Consider the following 21,298-nt stretch of genomic DNA (forward strand, 5'->3'; position numbering starts at 1 on the left):
TTCTGGTGTTGCTTAGCTGAAATTGTGTTCGGTTTTCAGTTTATGTTTCCCCCATGCTGCCCTTCAGCATCTGTTCCCTCGCATTGCCAGTTGCCCACTGATGGTGGGAGACCTCCCATCCCCTACTGCTGTTGCCTGGCACCTCTCAGCTGGACAGGGGGCAATAGGCATCCCGGCATGATGACATTGCTTCTAGCATAATCCAGAAGTGTTGTTACCACATTGGGTGATGCTCCAATACTTGCCTCATATGGTCAAACCATAGAGTTTGAGGCAAATGCTACAGCCTACCCCCCGCTGCTGCCCAGGCACAATGACATCACTTTTGAGTCCCACCAGAAGAGACATAATTTCGCAAGGAATACCAATGGCCCCACTCCCAACCATGTCCCTTCTTCCCCTGTCTCCCCATCCCCCATCTACTGCTACCCCCAAGAGGGCAAGGAATAGGAGTAGAGTCACAAGGGGAGAGAATTTACTCAACAAATATGAGCCTGACAGGGATATCAGCGAAAAAGAGCAGAGCCAAACTGCATGATAAGATTTTTAGCAAATCTGGTCTGGGTGTCTCAGATCCGATTTGCTTTCCGCGAAGACACACATGGCATCTTGTAGGGAATGACTTCTTAAAAGTCTATGGGGACCCACATTGGCTTGGGGCTACAGCATGGGGAGGCAGGAGGAGGAGCTCCTGCTTTCCACCTGCTCTGATTCCCCAAGCCAAGACAGGCCCAGAGGAGTTATTTGCCCCAACCCTTTGGGGCAGTTTTCGCTCAGGAAAACCACTGACTTTCATAAAATGCACATTTTTTGTTGTTGTTGTTGTTCAGTCGCACAGTCGAGTCCGACTCTTCGCGACCCCATGGACCAGCTCCCGCCAGGCCCTCCTGTCTTCCGCCGTCCTCTGAAGTTGGCTCAATTTCATGTTCGTTGCATCAAAAATGCACATACTTCATCGCTTATGGTTTAAAATAATAATAATAATAATAATAATTAATTAAATAATAATAATAATAATAATAATAATAATAATAATAATAATAATAATAATAATAATAAACTTCTTCCACATGGAGGGCTTTGAAACGGAGATGGTCTCTTTTTTACACTGTAATAGCATGATGCAAAATGTTAAGAGGATGCCTTTCCTGACATTCAGGGATGGGCATGATCTGGCTCACATTTTTGCCAGTTTGTGGTTTGTGAAGCGATGTTTGTGGAAGAGTGACCAGCACGAACATTTCACGAACTTTGGTGCTCTATGTGAAAGTTCGTGTTGGTTCGTGAACGGATACATTTCCTGACAGCCTATCTCCACTCAATTAAACTGTTTACAAAGCTCCAAGGCAGCAAGGAGTGGAATTCTCCGGCCTTGGAAACACCAATAGGAGCCCTCTAAGGCAGGGGTGTCGATCTCATTTGTTACGAGGGCCGTATCTGACATAAATGTCACTTTGTTGGGCCAGGCCATGTATGCCATAAAACGTAATACCAGGTACCAGAGATTTAAACTGTATATAAAGGACAGTAGGTCATAAGCTCCAAGTTGGTGTATCCTCACTGCAAGACCCCATGGACTGGGAGGGGGTGCAGAGGAAAACCACATGTATGGACTGGAGATCCAGCTGTGCAGCACTGGGCAGATGCTCTCACACTGTTTGACCGCTGCAGATGAGGTTGTTCCGCTGTGCTGGAGTCACACCCCCTCCCCGAGCTTTATGGGTCCACCCCCTCCCCGAGCTTTATGTTTGACACCCCTGCTCTAAAGCTTAACAGGCACTGCTGGCTGCCAATAACAGAATTCCCATTCTGCTCTATGGGATCAGAAGGCTATATATCAGACCAGCTCAGCTCCATACCCTTTTATTTACAGAGAGGCAGGAAACTTGTAAAAAGCCGACTATCAGAGCACATTCATTTATTCCCTCCTGATTGTGAACTCCTCTCCCCTGCTGGGGTTTGGGGGTGTTAGGTGGACTCAGGGCTCATGGTCATGCAAGAGAGGTCGGGCTAGATGACAGCCTTGTGTGACCAGTACTGAAGGGGATCAGTGTAGGCTGTCTCAGAGGACTTGGAGAGGTACTCCGTCACCATCACCTCTTCCAAATACTCCACCATTGTTAAGATATAGGACAGACACTTCAGTTTAGGAGTTACAAATCTCTATAGATTTCCATTACCTTGCAGCTCTCTCCCAGCTCTTCAGGTGAGCACATGGTCAATGGTTGCCTCCCCTCAGTGCTTAGTTAAGTCCTATGTGCTTTGATGGACCAAGCACAAAAGGAAAAGAGAGCTTCTTCCTGGCTCCCCTGAATTTTATCACCTCTCTTTTCCCCACCCACTGGCCAAGTCAGGCCAGATCACTGAAGCTTTTTCTGCAGCCTCCAGAATTTTCTTTCCTGCCACTTCTCTAGTAGTTAATTCCTCCAAATCTCTGTTCCCTGTTAGAAGAAGGGGGAGAGCATCTGTCCTGCTATTAGCATTTATATGAAGGCAACTGGGCTGTGCTCCCCCTCTTAACTTTTTCTCTGCCTAGAAGGAAAAAACAACTTTAAAAACTCAAGAGTAGAGGTTTTGCTCATTTCAAACTTCCAAAGAAAAAAATGCATTTCTCCACAGGCTCTTTGAGGCAGAGGTGCTGGGCTGCAGCTCCTCCCTCCAGCCATGTCTGTTGGCCTGCAGCCTCCACAGTCTTTGCAGAGCTCACTTTTCCATTGCAAGAGCTCTGCATTCAGGAGAGCAAGCTACCTTTTATCCCAGGGGACACAGTCTATACAGGCCCGCTTGTACCCCCCTTTATTGCAGAGAGGATGCAACCTGGTGGTGATGCCCACCTGTAGTCTCTCTGCCAAGGCCGTGACCCGAGGGAGAACAGCCAGCTCCAGTGTTGGGGCCAGCACCTGGTCCAGCTCTCAATTCAGGGGGTGACTTGCCCCAGGCTGGCCGTTTGGGCACACAGCATGTTATCAGTGGTGTCCTGGAAGGGCTTGAGGACACGCACCATTTGGGAGAAGGTCAGCCAGTCATTGGAGTTGACGCTGAGCTCCTCTTATCCATGCAGGACAGTCATGGAGGAGATGACATCCCGCACTGTGCTCTTCTGCTTCACCAAAGGTGCCATCATGACATAGGCAGAGTCAGGCCTCGGTTCCTGCCAGAGCGCACTGGAGCTCGCGTGTGATTCCACCTCTCGCGTGTGTAGGGGGATCACACGCAAGAGGTCATTCTGGCTCCCCCAGCTCTCAGGAGCTGCTCTTTAAAAAGTTATGGCCGCCGTCGCTGTTCTCTACGGCAGCTGTGATGCCAGCTCCAGGGGAGGGGTGGGGCGAAACGTTCCCTTGCCTCCCTGAGCCCCGGGGTGGTGGCCTTGGACTCATAGGGGGAAATTCCACCTCTCGCGTGTGATGTCCGAGCGGCGTTGCTGCTCGGACATCAATGCGAGAGGTCATTCTTGCTCCCCTAGCTCTCGGGAAGTGCTTAATAAGTTATGGCCGCCACCGCTGTTCTCGGAGGCAGCTGCGACACCCGCGTGGGGAGGGGCGGGGTGAAACCTTCCCTTGCCTCCCTGAGCACCGGGGTGGTGGCCTTGGACTCATAGGGGCAAATTCCACCTCTCGCATGTGATGTCCAAGCGGCAACCGCTCAGACATCACACGCGAGAGGTCATTCTGGCTCCCCCAGCTCTCGGGAGGGGCTCTTTAAAAAGTTATAGCCCCAGCGGCAGCTGGAACCATGGGGTGGTCAAGGTAAGAGCAGCAACAGAGAGTTGGGATGTGGAAGGGGAAGATGCTCCCCCCCCCGAATCATTGTTGTCAGAGTCCTCCTCTCCAGAGAGTGTTAGTGACTGCTGGTGTCTCTGGGCAGTGCTGCTAACAAGTCTTTTGCCTCTGTGGGGAGCCCCAGAGCCAGGGGCAGGAGGCTGGAGACTCCTGGTGATGCCCTGCTGGGGCCAGGCTCTAGTGGCCTGGCAGGATGGGTTTGGTGCTTGGTGGTAGGGGCCTGTGTTACAGAGGGGGTGGAGGATTTCTTCCCTCCACAACGAGCACCCTTCACACGGCGGCAACCAGTTTCACCCTCACGTCACACAGGGGTGTTTATACTCAGGAGGGGTGGGAGGGTATAAATGTGGGAGACCTTTTTTGGGGGTGGTCTGTAACTGGGACCCCAGAAATATGATCCACCCCCAACTTGGAGAGATTGTAGAGGAGCCAGTCCTAACATCCAATATGAAAGTAACCCTAGAGGCACAACTACTACTTAGGAACATACTTAAAATGTTCCCTGTGCATTATTTATTTCAGTGTGGTAACATACATCAACACTTCTGTTCATAAACACATGGCTGGGCAAGAAACTGTACAGTCTTTATTATGCAAGACAGTTTGCATTACTAACAACTTTAAATGGAAAACTCTGGTTTCCACTGGTCTGGTGTGGCTGGGGTGACCTCCAAGCTGTCATTGTGGGGTAACTTTGGGAAGCCCCTATCAGAAGTCTCCTGTCATGTCTGCTTCTCTGTCCTTCCAAATCTGCCTTTGGAGAATTATGGGTGGCCCAGCCAGCCTGACAGGTGCTTCCTGTGGAGAGAAGAAAAATACACCATGGTGTCAGCCCTGGAGGGGTGTGTGGCTGTGAGAGTTGTGGGCACTGAGCACGCTTCCCTTGCTTGTCTGGTGGGGCTGGGGTGCCCGCCAAAGCTGTCATCATGCAGTAACTTTGGGGAGCCCCTGCTGGAAGTCTTGTCATGTCTGCCTTTCTGTCCTTCCAAATCTGCCTTTGGAGAATTGTGGGTGGCCCAGCCAATCCAACACCGACAGGTGTTTCTTTTCCACTGCAGAGCAGAAGAATACGCTGCAGGTTGTGTCAGCCCTGGTCAATGCTCCCTCTAAGCTGTGGAGTCTCGTGAGCAAAAAATTCTAATTTGTGAGCTACTGGCATTAAAGTTGTGAGCGAGCGATTTGGCTGCTGCATAAATTAGTTTGCTCTGGAGCCATCCTTCCTGAGCGAAGACAAAAATGTGTGAGTCGGAAGCTAAAAAACTGTGAGCTAGCTCACACTAACTCAGCTTAGAGGGAACACTGGCCCTGGTGTGTGTGAGAGAGTTGTGGGCACTGGGCACATTCCCTTGCTTGTCTGGTGAGGCTGGGGCGCCTGCCAAGCTGTCTTTATGGGATAACTTTGGTGAGCCCCTGTCGGAACTCTCTTGTCATGTCTGCCTTTCTGTCATTGCATCACTTAAAATTGAAAACTCTGATTTCCACTGTTCTGGTGAGGCTGGGGTGCCTGCCAAGCTGTTGTGAGGTAACTTTGGGGAGCCCCTGTCAAAGCTCTGGGGATGTCTGCCTTTCTGTCCTTCAGAACCTGCCTTTGCAGACTTGGGGGGGGGGCTGTGAGTGTGGGGGAGGATGCTTGCCTTGCTTCCAGTGTCTGGCGGGGGAGGGGGTCTGCCCAGGTGAAGTTTCCCTGTGAGTTTGGTGTCACTGGCTTGTTCCTGAGCTGGTCCATAGACTCCTGGCTGTAACTGCAACTCTCTTTTTCAGATAGAGCACTGGGGAGACCTTTTCAAGGGGGTCTGTAATGGGGACCCCAGAAATATAATCCATCCCCAACTTGGAGAGACTGTAGAGGAGCAGGCAGCAGGGTGAGGTTCCCTGTGTGTTTGGTGTGTGTGTGATTAACACTTGGAATTCACTGCCACAGGAAGTGGTGGCGGCTACAAGCATGGACAGCTTCAAAAGGGAATTAGATAAGCATATGGAGCAGAGGTCCATCAGTGGCTATTAGCCACAAGGTATAGATAGGGGCTCTGGGGCAAGTGATGCTCTGTCATCTTGGTGCTTGGGGGGGGTCAACAGTGGGAGGGCTTCTAATGTCCTGGCCCCACTGGTGGACCTCCTGATGGCACTGGTATTTCTGGTCACTGTGTGATACAGAGTGTTGGACTGGATGGGCCTTTGGCCTGATCCAAACTTGGCATCTCTTATGTTCTTATGTGTGTATAGCTTGCAGGGAGTCCATTCTATACACTTTTGAGCCTGTGCCTGACATTTCCCGAAAAAGCACTTTCCTGGCTTGACTTTAGTCCCATTGGGTTTGCAGTACCACAGTGGCACTGGTTCTGCTGGGCTTGAAAAAATGCCCCCCACCTTCAGTTTCTACTGCAGAGATTCTCTGGGAGTTTGATTCTGGTTTGCAGGGGTTCTATTGCACTTGTTTTTTTGCTGTTTTTTTCATCCATAGGAAACAATAGAAGATGGAGCACCTTCTTTGGGAGGGGGCATAGCCTGGACCCTGTCTACCACCAAACTTGGAGGGCAGGTAGAGGAGAGTCATGTTGGATATTCCCTGTGAGTTTGGTGTGTCTAGCTTGCACAGGATCTGTTCTATATACTCCTGAACCTCCTGAACTTGCACCTGTCATTTCCCCAGAAAGCACTTTCCTGGGGGCACCTTCTTTGGGGGGCCATAACTCGGACCCCATAAATCCAATCCTCACTTTGATGCCAGGTAAATGAGAGTCAGCCAAAGATTCTCTGTGAGTTAGGTGTCTCTCGCATGCTCGGGGGGGCGTGCGTTTTGCCACGTAATGAACTTCATGAACCGAACTAGTTCATCTAGCATCAAAGAGTTTGAGATGGTCCGTGGTTTGCGAACCACGCACACCACAAACCAAACTGCATTTTCTCTGTTTGTGCCCATCCCTACTTACATCGGTTTACTTTGGTATATAAGTATGCAAGCTTTCAAGTTGTAATCCATCATTTCCCCAGTCAGAATGAAAAGACTGGTATTTGTCAACTATATGCACAGACTAAGGTTACTTTTTAAAATAACGAGTTGGATCATACACCTCCATAGTCAGAAGAACCTCTTGTATTGGCAAAAGGCTTCATGCTTCAAGAAAACTCTGGCAGTACAGGAACAGAGGCATAGGATCCTACTCTGCATGGTCACAGTGCCAGAGGGGAAGAATGTGCTGTGTCAAAGAACTAATACAAAATACTTTAGGGCTGATCCAGTCTGGTAATGACTTTGGTCCTGGTTTTTCCTTAGTATTGTTGGCCACCACACACAGTTCCAGTATCCAATGCAATTTTGCTAATGGGTACAGGCAGCCTTGAATATGTTTCGTGTTTGGTTGGCATGTAAAATGTTTGGGGAGGAGTATTCCATGTGCAAGCTTGAATGGGCTAGCCTTTAGGTTATTGGTGGGTTAAGCATCAGGTTACAGCAGCCTAGTCCCCAAACCAACTTTTGGAGGACTAGCTGATGTGCAGGTTTTGTGCACACAATTGATTTCAGAAAATGGGCATGGCTTGCCTGACTGTCCCTTAAGGACCGTTATTCTTCTTCCATCAGTGATACTATGTGAGATGGGTGTGTTCCCTCTATGGCTCTGAAATGCATTCTAATAAAAAGATAAATTTCCTCCTTGCAATCTTGGGCTTTGGGTGTTCCTTATTCTGGGAAGGGATTTAAAGCTGTCTGCCAGACCCGTGGGCTGTTAAAACAAGACAGTGCCACAATGCTGAGCTCAGGCCTGCGAATTCCCCTCCTCCTCCTCCTCCTCCTCCTCCTGTTGCTCACAGCGATGGAGCTGAGCTGGTCCCTTACAGAGGAGGACAAGAAGCTGATTGTGGATCTGCACAATCAGTATCGGTCAAAGGTTTCTCCTCCAGCTGCAGACATGCTAAAAATGGTAAGCAAGTTGTGGGGGCACTGGGCTGGGGATTCAGAGGGTTTCCTTTGTAGTAAAAAAGAAAGGAAGAGAGAGCACTCTTCACTATTTCTCTAGAAATAGCAACTTTTCTTCTGTATTTTTAAAATGAACTTTTCAGACTTCCTTTTGCTTTGTGTATTTGCATCTGACTCCTGAGACAAGGGAGTGTGAGGGTCTGGCTTTGTTTGTTGACAGCTGAGCGCATTCACAATGACCTCTGTAGACCTACCTGCTGCTCCCTAGTACACTTTACAAACAAATATTTGTTATATCTAATATGATCTGTTTGTATATAAGATGTACTATCAAACTGAACTTCAGAGGTTCAGCTTAAGAGGCTCGGTTTCTGTAGTCAGCACTACTGGTATCCAAGGATTTCACACTTTACCAGCATCCTGTAGTAATGAATTAGATGGTTTATAAATGAAAGACAGAAGTGTGGATTCCATCATCAGAATTCTGCGTGACATCGTTCTGGGCTCCTATATGAACTTGGGTAAGTTCCTTTTCCTCTGTTCCCTCTAGCCTTTGTCTCTGAATGCAGAGCACATATCTGCTGAGGTACCAGATCTACTTGACTAGTACTGGACTTTTACAGACATTTGATTGATTGATTGATTGATTGATTAGTTATGGCTGCATACTTGTAACTCATTAACTGCGGAGAATTAAGAACTGAACTCTCTCATTCAGGCTATGCCATTGTTGCTCATTAAAGGGGATTGTTCCTTCTCCCCAATTAGTGTCACCACCTTTAATGCAATCCTGTTTGTAAGACAGTTATATAGATGTCACGGGTGTCTATTGGATAGCACCTGTGATGTCCTTGGTGCCAGTGTACGTCATTCACTTCCAGACATTTCTGCACAGATTTTGGTATGGTTTGTTTTGTTTTAATTTGATTGTTGTTCCATTCATTTCTATTATTTTGTAGGAATGCTCATCTAGCCCTCAAAAAAAAATAAAAGTGACAAACATGAGTAACAGTTTTCAGCCACATCCCATACAGAACATTTTTTTTTAATTTAAAGACTTGCACCACTTCTCTGTAGCAATGGAATGCATATCTCCCATTTGGCTGTACTCCCCAAAATTAGACAAAGAGGCATTTACTTTGCAGCAAGGGGACCAACCCCTTTTGTGACATTTGTACTGATTTCATGCCACTGATGCAGGAATGGAGCATAACATTTATGGGTGAAACCATTTCCCCTATCCTAGGTAAAGGTAAAGGTTCCCTTGCTCGAAAGCCAGTTGAATCCAACTCTAGGGTTGCGGTGCTCATCTCCATTTGAAAGCCGAAGAGCCAGCGCTGTCCGAAGACGTTTCCGTGGTCATGTGGCCGGCATGACTAAACACCAAGGCGCACAGAACGCTGTTACCTTCCCACTGAAGTGGTACCTATTTATCTACTTGCAATTTCTTGCTTTCGAACTGCTAGGTTGGCAGGAGCTGGAACAAGAGATGGGAGCTCACTCCGTCATGCTGCAACTCGGGTCTCGAACTGCTGAACTAACGACCTTCCACAGCCTGCAGTTCAGCATCTTAACCACTTGAGCCACCGCAGCTCCTATCCTATCCTACTTCTCCTCTAATCACAATCCCTAAAACCTGAAGCAAAAGCTTCCTGGTTAAAACAACTGAGCTATTTAATTTGAATAGGCAACTGTTACCTTTTGCTGTCTGTGAAGTATTTCAAAGAGAAGAAAGGGACTCTTTAAAAAGTGCAAAAACTCCCAACGATGTGTCCTTGTTAATTCATTTAACAGAGTAGCAATATACCTATAGCCTTTCTTTTTTAAAAAAATGTGCATGTGTGTACCTGGAAGCCATGGAAACCTCTGGTGACTGACCCCTACTGGGGGCCAGGAGGATATTCAGAGATGTGGCTGAATCAAGCCTGCCCCCACTCCCACCTCTGGTATTCCAAGGAGGCCTCCCATCCACATACTTGCCCGGGTCAGCCTTGCTTAGCTTCTAAGATCTGACAAGATCAGGCTTGCCTGGGCTATCCAGGTCAGGGCGTCCTATAGCCTTCATTTTAACTTTATGTCTACAAATCTAGGTTCAGTTTTTTAAATTGATCTAAATTTGGTTAATCTAGGTGAACTAGCATAATCTATGGTTGGGTGGCAGTGTTTTAAGCCATTTGGCATCTTAGGTTGACTGCCATCTTTTTGTTTATTTGTTTAAGATTGTGATTTAACTTACTGTGGGCTCTGGGGCAGAAAAAGATTCACAGCATCCACTCCCTGCATTCCCCAACAATGGAAGCCAGACTGCCACACCATCACCTGTGGGATTTTTAAATGGAGGAGGAGCCTGGAAGAGAGCATAATGGGGCAGATAGCATTGGAGGGCATCAGGTGGCTGCTGACTGGACAGCAGCCGCAAATTTCATATCTGACAAATCCCCTTTGCTCATTGAAGCCTGATTTAAAAGTGTTGCTGGTGGGGTAAAACAACTTACCTGTATGGCTTCACAGGCACCCAGTGTTTCATTTGAACTGGGCCACCAGTGGCTATCCATGCCATGTTGGTATGCCAGAGAACCCGAGCACAGGTGGCCGTTGTGCTGGCATGCTAAAAACAGTATGTGCAGTCACTTCGTACAACCCCAATTTAAACACAATGTTGGGTGTGTGCAAAGTCAGACAGTTCAGTTCCTTTGTTTCACTCGCGTTATTGTTAAGTCAGGCCTGAGTCTGACCTTTTTAAACTGGAGGAGGGAGAGCAAATAAAAAGAATAGGGCTGCCCTAAAAGAGAGCTCTGAGACACCATGTGTGAAGATACTGGGACTGGGTGGGGGGGTCATTGTTTTACAGAAAATTTAAATTATTTGGGGGATCTGAGTGTGCAATATTAAACGGAAGGTAATCTGTGCGTGGAAATTAATTTGGGGGGCCATTAACTGAAAGGGAAATGTTTTGGGCCTTCAAAAAATTGGAGGGGCTCACGCCCACCACTGCTTTGAACTCACCTGCAGCCAGTGCTCCCTCTAAGCTGTGGAGTCTTGTGAGCAAAAATTCTACTTTGTGAGCTACTGGCATCAAAGTTGTGAGTGAGCGATTTGGCTACTGCATAAATTAGTTTGCTCTGGAGCCATCCTTCTGGAGCTAAGACAAAAATGTGTGAGCCAGAGGCTAAAAAACCGTGAGCTAGCTCACACTAACTCAGCTTAGAGGAAACACTGCAGCTTTGGGCAAGTTGCAGCTCTCAGCCTCTGTAGTTTGCCTTAAGTAACATGCATGTTAAAGCAGCAAATATGAAGTCATAGGATTGGTTTGATAGTTGACTATCAAAGTCTCTCTGTCTTGTACTCCAATTGCAGTCTTAGGCAAGTCATTTGTCTCCTTCTACTCTACAACTCCATTTCCAACAGTGGCTTGCCAAATACCTCTGAGGCAGTGTTCCCTCTAAGCTGAGTTAGTGTGAGCCAGCTCACAGTTTTTTAGCCTCCGGCTCACACATTTTTGTCTTCGCTCAGGAAGGATGGCTTCACAGCAAGCTAATCTATGCAGCAGCCAAATCACTTGCTCACAACTTTGATGCCGGTAGCTCACAAAGTAGAATTTTTGCTCACAGGACTCCACAGCTTAGAGGGAACATTGCTCTGAGGGGCTTACAAACAGAGCATGAAGACAACAAAATTCTCCCTTTTTTGTCCCCAGTAATGCAGAGGTCTATTGTCTCTGAACAAGGAAGATGAATTTAGCTGTAATTGTTCGTAGAAAGTAACTCCATGAGCAGAGTTGGAGCACACAGGAAGAATCTGAGTGAAGTGGAATCAGGCAAAGAAAAAGTGGTAGAAGAGGCTTGCTAGGGTAGGTGGGACTTGCAGTACCACCTCTTTGGGAAGGCTCTACCTGAGCCTAGTTATGTTGTGTGTAGACAAGCTAATTTTTAAGCGTTAAATGTAGATGAGTTAACACATTAGCACCAATGCTGAATCATCTATTTGGAAGTGATAGCCAGCCTACATCAAACTAATCATCGCCCAGATTAGCTCCCATTATTGAGAAACTACTTTGTGTGATGGATGGCAATAACCCATGGTGATTGAACACAAGATAATTCAGGATAGTGATTTATTGCACTTGCATTATGTGCAATTATCACATAAATACTTTAAGGAATAAACTCATCCTTAATTATTTGCTTTTTGTATTGTTTGCTAATTGAACCACATTACCTCTTGGGGTTGATTCACACACGTATGAAAATCACTTCATGGTTTGTCACTTGATGACTCACAAATGAATGTACGAAAGGCTCTTTATTTTTGCATCCAATGAAGTGGGTTCTGGTGCACGAAAGCTTACGCCACAAAAAACCAATTAGTCTTTAAGATGCCACAAGACTCTCTGTTGTTTTGGCTGCAGCTGCCTAACAATGGCTACTCCCTCCCCAAGTTGTATTTGAAGTGACCCCAGTCATTACTTGATGATGCAGTCACTGAGCAACAAATATGCTTGTGCAAGCGCACTTTTTAAGTCTCTTAGCCTCTAGACAACACCAGCTCTAGCTGTTCTTTTGCTGAAAGAAATTAGCAGAGATCAACTATGTAAATTGTGATGAATGGCTATATGGGTACAATGGTGCAAATTAAATCTGGAGAGAAAAAAACACGTGGGGGGGGGATGCTCTCATAATGGGGGAGGAGAGGCAGGACGATAGCCCAGAAGGAAATTAAGCACGATTTCTGCCAGGACCCATTGCACAGAACTTTGTTGTGGTATATCCTTTTGCTCAGAACAAACCAACCACCAAACCAGGAAGTAAAGCACAAACAGTGACGGATCCTGATCTGCAGTGAAGAAGCTGACTTGACTTTCAGTGATTTTCTATAGTAAGTCTTCTGAAAAAGGACCACTCTAGAGGACAAACTATATGAACCCCTTCATCATACTGGAACAAAATGTGGTTATGGTAAGAGGTATATTTTGTTTCACTGCTGGCCTAAAGCACAGGAAACAATTGCCGATATTGTGAGGGTACTGTCAGATGGCAAGTGCTGTGAGCATCATGAGTGCCATAGGAGGGTCAGGTTTAGTCCCACTTGTAACACACAACAGGGAATGCACCAGTTCCTGTGCCCATCACCTCAAGTCTACATCTAGCAGCAGGATCAGAATGGGGGGCATGGCAAGCATCCATCATGCCTAAACAATGCCAGGAGTGCTGAACCCTGATGCTGGTCAGTAACTGCTCTGAGAGGTTCCCTTGCCCACTTTCTGTCTGATGTTACTGGTTTCAAGGGAAGGTGCCCTCTGAATATGTTCCTCTCAGCCAGAAATGTGGCGGCTAATGTTATCTTCATCTGCTTCAACACTATTTTTTATGGCAGGGTTTTGGTTCCCCTGGTCAGTTCCTCAAGCTGCCAATTCCCACTCTGAAGTCACACTTTTTACTTTTGTTTGGGTCAGCAAAGCTGGTTACCATGGAAAGGCTCATATACATTGAGCTATGCTGGCCAACCCATATTTTAATGGAACAAGAAACACAGCTGTTGGATGCCTATATATGGAACCTGGCTCTGCATCACAGAAAGGGGAATAATAAACCCAAGTAGGACTTGCTGTTTCAGCCTCACTCAGAGCCTGTATAGAAAGCTGTCACTAACCCAGAAAGGGAGGAATGACATGTCCTATGGCTTCAACCTTACACCTATTTTCTTCCATCCTTTCAAAGCTATCTTCTTTAAAAATGCTTCTAACTGGGTCTTTTAGTAAGAAAGAATATTATGCCAACTCAGACTTAATCTAGTTTAATCGTAATACTTTCTTCCCAGGAAATTTTAGGAATTGTAGTTCCGTGAAGGGTGCTAAAGGGCTTTATAATGGAAGGCTCTGCACCCTCACAAAACTACAAATCCCAGAATATGTTGTGGAATGGTGGCAGATAAAATGGAATAAAATCAATGTTGCATTGGATATGACCTAAGGAAACAATATCCCTCATCTTTACTGCTGTCCTTAGATTTCATAACATGCTAACTATGGGCCTAACTATATGTTATATTATTCTCATGTCCTCTCCAGGTCCATCACAAGGTCTTTAGATCAGATGTACCTTGCAAGTTTTGTGCTTGGAACTCAGTTCCCAGGCATATTGGGACTTAATCTAGTTTGGGATTGTAGCATGTGGGGGGGAGGGAATTATATCCTACCCAATTTCCCTCACAGCCGTCAGACACCAAAATCTGCCCTGTTGTTGAAATTTACGTGTAGCAATTAATACATTGAAGCTTCCCCAGTGGGACAAACAATGGCTTCCCTATCCAAACTGGGTCCCCATGTGCCTAGGGACTAATTTCCAAGTATTGTTGGCAGCCAGGAGCCTGCGGGACAGGAGTATGTGGGAGGCGCTGCCAGCAAGTGATGTAAAGTTACTTTCTGGGGGAAACCGCGAAGTGGCATCACTCTGCTCCAGGAGCTGCTGGACGTCTAGAGTGGTGTGATGTCTGGTGACCCCTAGAGTGGAGTGATGTCATTAACAGATTTTCCCTGGAAGTCACATAACACTGTTTGGCAATGAGGTCTGGAGTTGGAGATCTCACATTTCCAGCAGATAATTAGAACCCCTATTTCCAAAGCAAAAGTCCTCAAGGCATACCCCAGGTGAACGTGAGGATGAAGCAATGTACAGTTAGGTCTTGTCAACAGCTTGGTAGGATAACCCTTATTCCAGGAGATCACACAGTCCCCTGCCAGCATGGTGTAGTGCTTAAGAGCAGTGGTCTCTAATCTGAAGGACTGAGTTTGATTCCCCACTCCTCCACATGAAGCTTGCTGTGTGACCTTGAGCCAGTCAGTTTTCTTAAAACTCTCTCAGCCCCACCTACCTCACAAGGTGCCTGTTGTGAGAAAAGGAAGGGAAGGCGATTATAAGCCACTGTGAGACTCCTTAAGGTAGAGAAAAGCAAGGTATAAAAACCAACTCTTCTTCTTCTTCTAATTTATTGACCCACCCAGTTTACCAAAAATATGCATCTAAAGTCTGTTCCGTCCTAATGTGAACTTCATGACCTTTCTATATATTTTATCATCCATTGCAATTATATAAGAAAACTGCTTGAAAAGGGTTCCCCGTTCTAAACACAGTAGCAAGAATTGCACCCTGACCTGGATAGCCCAGGCAAGCCTGATCTCGTCAGATCTCGGAAGCTAAGCAGGGTCAACCTGGCAAGGATTTTGATGGGAAACCTCCAGAGAATACCAGGGCTGAGAGGCCAGAGGCAGGCTATCAAGCCGCTTCTCTGAATGTCCTCCGTGCCTCAGTAGGTGTCACCAGAGGTCGCCGTGACTTCCAGGCACAAGTGCATGCACGCACGCACGCACGCACGCGCGCGCACACACACACAAATGCAAAAATACCAGAAAAGAAAAGAGAGTTGCTACATAGAGCTGTCTTTATTCAAGTATGTATTTTGAAATCTGACAGAGGACATTTATTTATTTATCAATCACATTTATATCCCACCCATCCCGTAAATGGGCTCAGGGCAGGTTACAACATTTCCATAAATACAATAAAATCTTAAAAACACACTATAAACATATAAAATCAGTAGTCGTAGCTTGCCGTAGGGAGAATCCGGCCCATTGATGTTGGTGGGTATGGCCGGTTATCAGTAGGTGGGAGACAGCAACCTCAAGGGGCCCTGAGTGGATGAGGGTTGTCAAGTCCCTGCCGTATGTACAGCGGGGGACTCCAGCGCCGGTCCGGGAGTGTGCGCACGTGCCGCAACCACGTCACCTGGAAGTGACGCAACCACGTCGGGCACGCCGGGGGCGGGGCCACAATCATCCGAGGGAAAACCATAGTTTTCCCTCGGATGACCGCGGCCCTACCCCCAACGCGCCCGATGCGACTGCGTCAGTTCTGGGTGACGTGCTGACGTCGGGCATGTCGTGTGCTTTGGAGGTGGGGTTCCCCCCAGGGCCAGCTCTGTCTTACAGGCCCTGTGGAATTGAATAAGATCCCGCAGGGCCCCGATCTCATTTGGGAGCATGTTCCACCGGGTAGGGGCCCGAGCAGAAAAAGCCCTGGCCCTGGTCGAGTTTAGCCGGATGTCCTTTGGGCCAGGGATCACCAGGAGGTGTTGACTATCAGAGCGTAATGCTCTTCAAGGCGTATATGGGAAGAGGCGGTCCCTTAGGTATGTTGGTCCCAGGCCGTGTAAGGCTTTGAACTTGAAGGTAATTACCACTACACTGATCTACAGTTCTTTTCCCTATCTGAAATCCAGCTGGCTGTAATATGATTATGTTCAACCCATTCCTTAAGGTTGTTAAGTATTTTTCAGCTATCTGTTTTGGAAGCTATGTCTAGACAACAAACTAGCCTGCAATAATACTACGGGCTGTCTTAGTATCTTTTTAATTAATGGTCAAGGTATTGTTTACTCAATTCTCAGCCTTTGGACTAAGTTATTTATGCAGTCTTGCCCACAAAAACAGTGTTAAGTTTTGTGTTGTGGAAACAGCTAAGCCTAAGCCACTTCTACACTATCTTAGGAAGTATCTGGAAGATCCAGGACAAAATTTAGGAAGTGCAAAGGAATATATTTCTGACTTTGTCTTTCGACCTAGTTCATTTCTAAAGATGAAACAGCAACTTGACGCTTATGGAAAAGGAGAGTTTCTTGCTGTCTTACAGTGCTGCAAAATTGTTGTAAATCTGCCATAAAGTAGTGTGCTGGAACATGCAGTAAGATACAACATCCTCCTCAGAACAAATTTGACTGAAATTCTTTAGCTAGTAATATGTCTTTCCAATCCAAGGCCTAATCTTTTTATATAGCCTTCCAGTTAAGTTATGGATTTTCTTCTCAGTACAGGGGGAGTCTGTGAGGCTCCTCTTTTTATTGCCATCAAGTAGTAGCTGACTTAGAGACCCTGTAGTGTTTTCAAGGCAAGAGACAGAGGTGGTTTGCATTTTGCCTGCCTCCCTGTAGCAAGTGTGACCCTGGTCTTCCTCCCCATCCAATTACTAACCAGGGCCCACCCTGCTTGGCTTCCCAGATCTGACAAGAGCAGGCTATCCTGGGCTATCCTGGACAGGGCAGATTCCTAATTAGCAGGCAATAATTAAATGTATATAAAATATTTCTCCTACTGTTTGGCTGGGATTCTATGATACAAGGAAAATGAATTAAAAAAAAAACCCAAATGTGATCAATCTTCAGAATGTAACCTTGTCTCTTTATATTATTACCAATTCCAGCTCTTTCCATGATTTCATTTGAAACTTGGATTTCTTCTTTTTGAATACTTTCTTACATTCCTGAGTGAGCCATATATAGTTTGAGCTGTTTTATTGCTTCCCAAGGACCTAATAAATTTTGCCATCCTACTTTTATTAGCCTGCATTCACTATCAAAGTAACCATGTTTCAGGCTGTTGATAAATTCCTTTTTGGTAACATGGATTTCAGTTCATGAATGTTGTTATGCTTTAATGGAATGTTACTTTAAACTACTTCATTTATACCACCAATGCCATTTTCCCTTGCAACTATCCAATCCTCTTAAAACCTTAAATAATATTCTCAGAGTCCAGGGCTGAAAGTAAGCCCATATGAGCCAGTACTGAGCCATTAAGAACATGCTTCAAAACATGTAGTACCTCCAGTCTCCTCCCCCTCCCCCAGGAGAGGCAATGCCAGTAAGAAATGTGTTACTTTCACCCCATCTGAGTCTTAAGTTGTTAGGATATTTATCCCATCTAGGACCTTCCAACATTAATATAATGGTGGATATCACCATCAGGTCTACTGCCTACCTCAAAATTTTGGATATGGTGTTACTTTAACACAGCCTTGCTGATATTCTGTTGAGGTGACTTTTCCATTCTGCTGTGTGGTCCCCCTCCCCCTGCCAAATTGCTTTATAATATATATATATTTGTTTTAAATTTGCTTTAGTTACTGTTTGCTGCTGAGGGAGGGGTAGATAGAAAGTCAGTGTTAAAATGCTTTAATAAACTGAGGAAATAAATTACAGTATGTGGATCTTATTTATTTATTTAGAGATTTATATCCCGCCCTTTCAAGTGGCTCAGGGTGGCTAACAAGCGGCTAATGCCGGATTAAATAGATAAAATACAATAAAACAATATTACATACCCACAATAAAATTCATAACAGTATTTAAGGTGCTCTATTATCCTGTATAGAAGCTGCGGTGGCTCAAGTGGTTAAGATGCTGAACTGCAGGCTGTGGAAGGTCGGTAGTTCAGCAGTTCGAGACCCGAGTGTGCCGCATGACGGAGTGAGCTCCTGTCTCTAGTTCCAGCTCCTGCCAACCTAGCAGTTCGAAAGCAAGAAATTGCAAGTAGATAAATCGGTACCACTTCGGTGGGAAGGTAACAGCGTTCTGTGCGCCTTGGTGTTTAGTCATGCTGGCCACATGACCACGGAAAAATAAATCCCCAAGATGGACAGTAATCCAAAATCGATGGCCAGCTTTATTAAATAGCGAGGGCCCCAGCAGTGATGTTCTCCCCACTTCCGCCAGGCGACACATACCCTCCCATAATAGGGGTAGATAATGGAACAGTACCACAGTGGTGGAATAGTGGCAGCGGCGGCTCCTACTCAAAAGCCTGGCAGGAGAGGTATGTCTTGCAGGCCCTGCGTAACTGTATGTGCTCCTCCAATTGATTCCTATGCGGCTGCGAGGCAGCTGCATCTCTGCACCCCCCACTCTCTGATTGGTCAGCTGCAGAGCTCAGTGTTCTGAGGTAAAAAACCCCAACAGTTACAGGGGACTGCACAGAGCTAATGACAGTTGAGAAAATCAGGAGTGGCCAAGAACCACCTGTGAGGTGAAGCAAAGCTGCTGGCCCAGCCTCTCTGATGGCTTCCAACACACTCCCCCCACCTCCTACACCTAACAGGCAGTTGTCTGTCAGGTGCAGCAGCGGTTGCAGGGTGCTTAAAGCCATGAGGGAGCCCGCCCCAGCAGTAACGTCTTAGTGATCCTGCTAGCCTCGCTTCCACAGTGGCTTCTAATACTTCTAATACTTTCCCCCCCCTCCCCCTCCTACACTGGACAGGCAGTATTATAACTGGATTTACAGAACTTAAATACCGTAGTGAAGCACGATCATCAGGCTAGTGATTTCATAAGATTCCAATTGTTTTCTACATAGGGGACATGGGGGTTGCTGTCAGCTGATGGCATTACATCAGTTTGGAGGGAAACCTGAAAGTGACATCACTCTACTCCAGGAATTTCTGAAAATGGTATGGTAAAACCATAGGTTTTTCACAATTTCTAGAGCAGGCTGACGTCACTTCTAGTTTCCCTCTGGATGTTATATAACGCCATTGCTCGACAATAATTTTTAGAGCCCCCGCCCCACCCACCCCGCTGACTGCTGGAGTGGCAGCAGAAAACAGGAACTGGGAAACTGTCAGCCCTAGTTATGAAACTGGTGTTGAGGATCATGTTTTCTACATCATTGTTATTTCATAAACAATCTACAATATTTCAGAAGAAAAGGCCTTTTGGGGCAGGAAATAAGGAAATTCGTATTTCCTTCCCCAAAATGGCCTTTTCTTTTGACCAGCGATAGGAAGCCACCATCTTGTACATCTTTTTCTAAATTTAAAATGGATTCCCAGTGTGCCTCTCTTCCTTAGCAAAAGAGATTATGTGTTAATCTGTTGCTTCCTGCAAGGTCCTACCATCTGAGTTTTCTAGAGGAATCCTATACTCTGAACATTTTATCCCAGGATCATGTGAATTACTCACTATAATCCCTGTTTCCTCTAAGACTTTAAGATATTGCACTTCCATATCACTGGTTTCCTGTTCATGAAAGGGTTTTGAACAAAGCAATATTATGCCTTAAGGCCCAGTTCTCATAGCTGTACTTTAGATAGTGGGGGAAGAGTGTGTGTGTGTGTGTGTGTGTGTGTCACATTGCTGGATAGGCCTCCATACAAAAACCTAAGGGTTTCCCTTGCTCAAAAGCCAGTCAAATCCGACTCTAGGGGGTGGTGCTCATCTCTGTTTCCAAGCCGAAGAGCCAGCGCTGTCTGAAGACTTTTTCCGGCATCACGTGGCTGGCATGACTAAACACCAAGGCACACAGAATGCTGTTACCTTCCCACCAAAGCGGTACCTGTTTATCTACTTGAAATTCCTTGCTTTCGAACTGCTAGATTGGCAGGAGCTGGGGCCAGAGATGGGAGCTTACTCCATCATGTGGCACTTGGGTCTTGAACTGAAATTTCTGGAGAAGGGGTTGCTAGTAGGGTTGCCACCCCCCAATGGGGACAGGGGTTCCCCCACTCTCAGTGGGCCCAAATTGCCAATGGCCAGCTGGCTGTCAGGGGAGCCATGCCCTGAAGAGCCTCATCATGCCAGGCATGTTGAATGAGGGATGCTCTAGCATTTGGGTTAAAACTCTATGGTGACCATAGAGTTCCCCCCAAAAATGCTAGAGTGCCCCCTGCACAATGTGCCCGGTGCGATGACATCACCTCTGGGTGATGTCATTGTGGCACACACAAGAAGCATGTGCATCAGAAGATCCGAGAACCAGGCAGGAGAACCCCCTCTGGCAGTCAGGTAAGACCTGGCAACTCTAGTTGCTAAACCTTCCGGTGCAGGCCTGGGTCCCCTGCCACCAGGCCCTACCCTCCAGCTGGCCAGTGGGGGGGCTTACCTGTAGAAAGAGGAAGGCCCCGACCATGTTGCTGGCATCACACAAGAAGTGACAATCATGCCAGCAACTTCCAGGAAACACTGTGGTATTTGGACAAAAACTCTATGGTAGAAGATGGTTTTACTATAGAGTTTTTGCCCAAATACCAGAGCATCACCCACAAGTTGCTGACATGATGATGTGACTTCCTGTGTGATGCCAGTGATGTGGCACTGACCTTTCTCTTTCTTCTGGTAAGTCCCCTCATCCTCCAACCGGGCAACCCTATGCAGGAGGGTGGAATCTGGGGAGGAATAGAAGCTCAATACATATGTGATGTTATAGAATCTTCCGTTCATGCCATTTTCTCCAGGGGAATTGATATCTGTAGTCTGGCTATCAGTAGTGATTCCAGGAGAATTCCAGGTTCCATCTTGGCAACCCTAGCATCTCCCTTATAAATAAAAGCCGAACGGTGGTGGCACTTCTCTAGAACATTCCACACACTCCAGAATTGGTTGGTACCCTGGTGTGTCACTCAGAATCTGTCCCTATCCACTGGCTGCATTGCTTGAGTCTTGCCTTCAACATTCTAAACATTTTGCTGTTCCTCTCCCCCCCATAGCCAGAGGTTATTTGCATATGCAGCCTCATTGGCCTTTGCCTCGGAACACAGAGGTCGTTTGCATATGTGACTTGATTGGCTTTTGCCTCTAACATTCTAAACAGTTTGCTGTTCTGAGGTAAAATGTGTCCAATCTCCAGGTGAGGGCTGGAGATCACTCAAAATTACAACTGCTCTCCAGATGGCAGAGATCAGTTCCCCTGGAGAAAATGGTGGGCTCTGTATCCTTATATGCTGCTGAGGTGGCCCCCGTATGACAGCCAATGTGACATAGCAGTCAGGGCTTCAGAGCA

The 21,298-nt window shown here is 46.5% G+C and overlaps 1 protein-coding gene across 1 annotated transcript in view; it reads left to right on the forward strand.

Moving 5' to 3' along the window:
- The first annotated feature begins 7,525 nt into the window (after window positions 1–7,525).
- PI16 (peptidase inhibitor 16) overlaps window positions 7,526–21,298 on the forward strand; it is a 32,119-nt gene continuing 18,346 nt past the window's right edge. The window contains exon 1 of the mRNA XM_015419441.1: window positions 7,526–7,699. Within this exon, the coding sequence (XP_015274927.1) occupies window positions 7,526–7,699 (174 nt within the window). The remainder of the gene's footprint in view (window positions 7,700–21,298) is intronic.

Source organism: Gekko japonicus, unplaced genomic scaffold (genome assembly GCF_001447785.1).
Source record: "Gekko japonicus isolate JY-2015 unplaced genomic scaffold, Gekko_japonicus_V1.1 scaffold591, whole genome shotgun sequence".
Classification (NCBI taxonomy): domain Eukaryota; kingdom Metazoa; phylum Chordata; class Lepidosauria; order Squamata; family Gekkonidae; genus Gekko; species Gekko japonicus.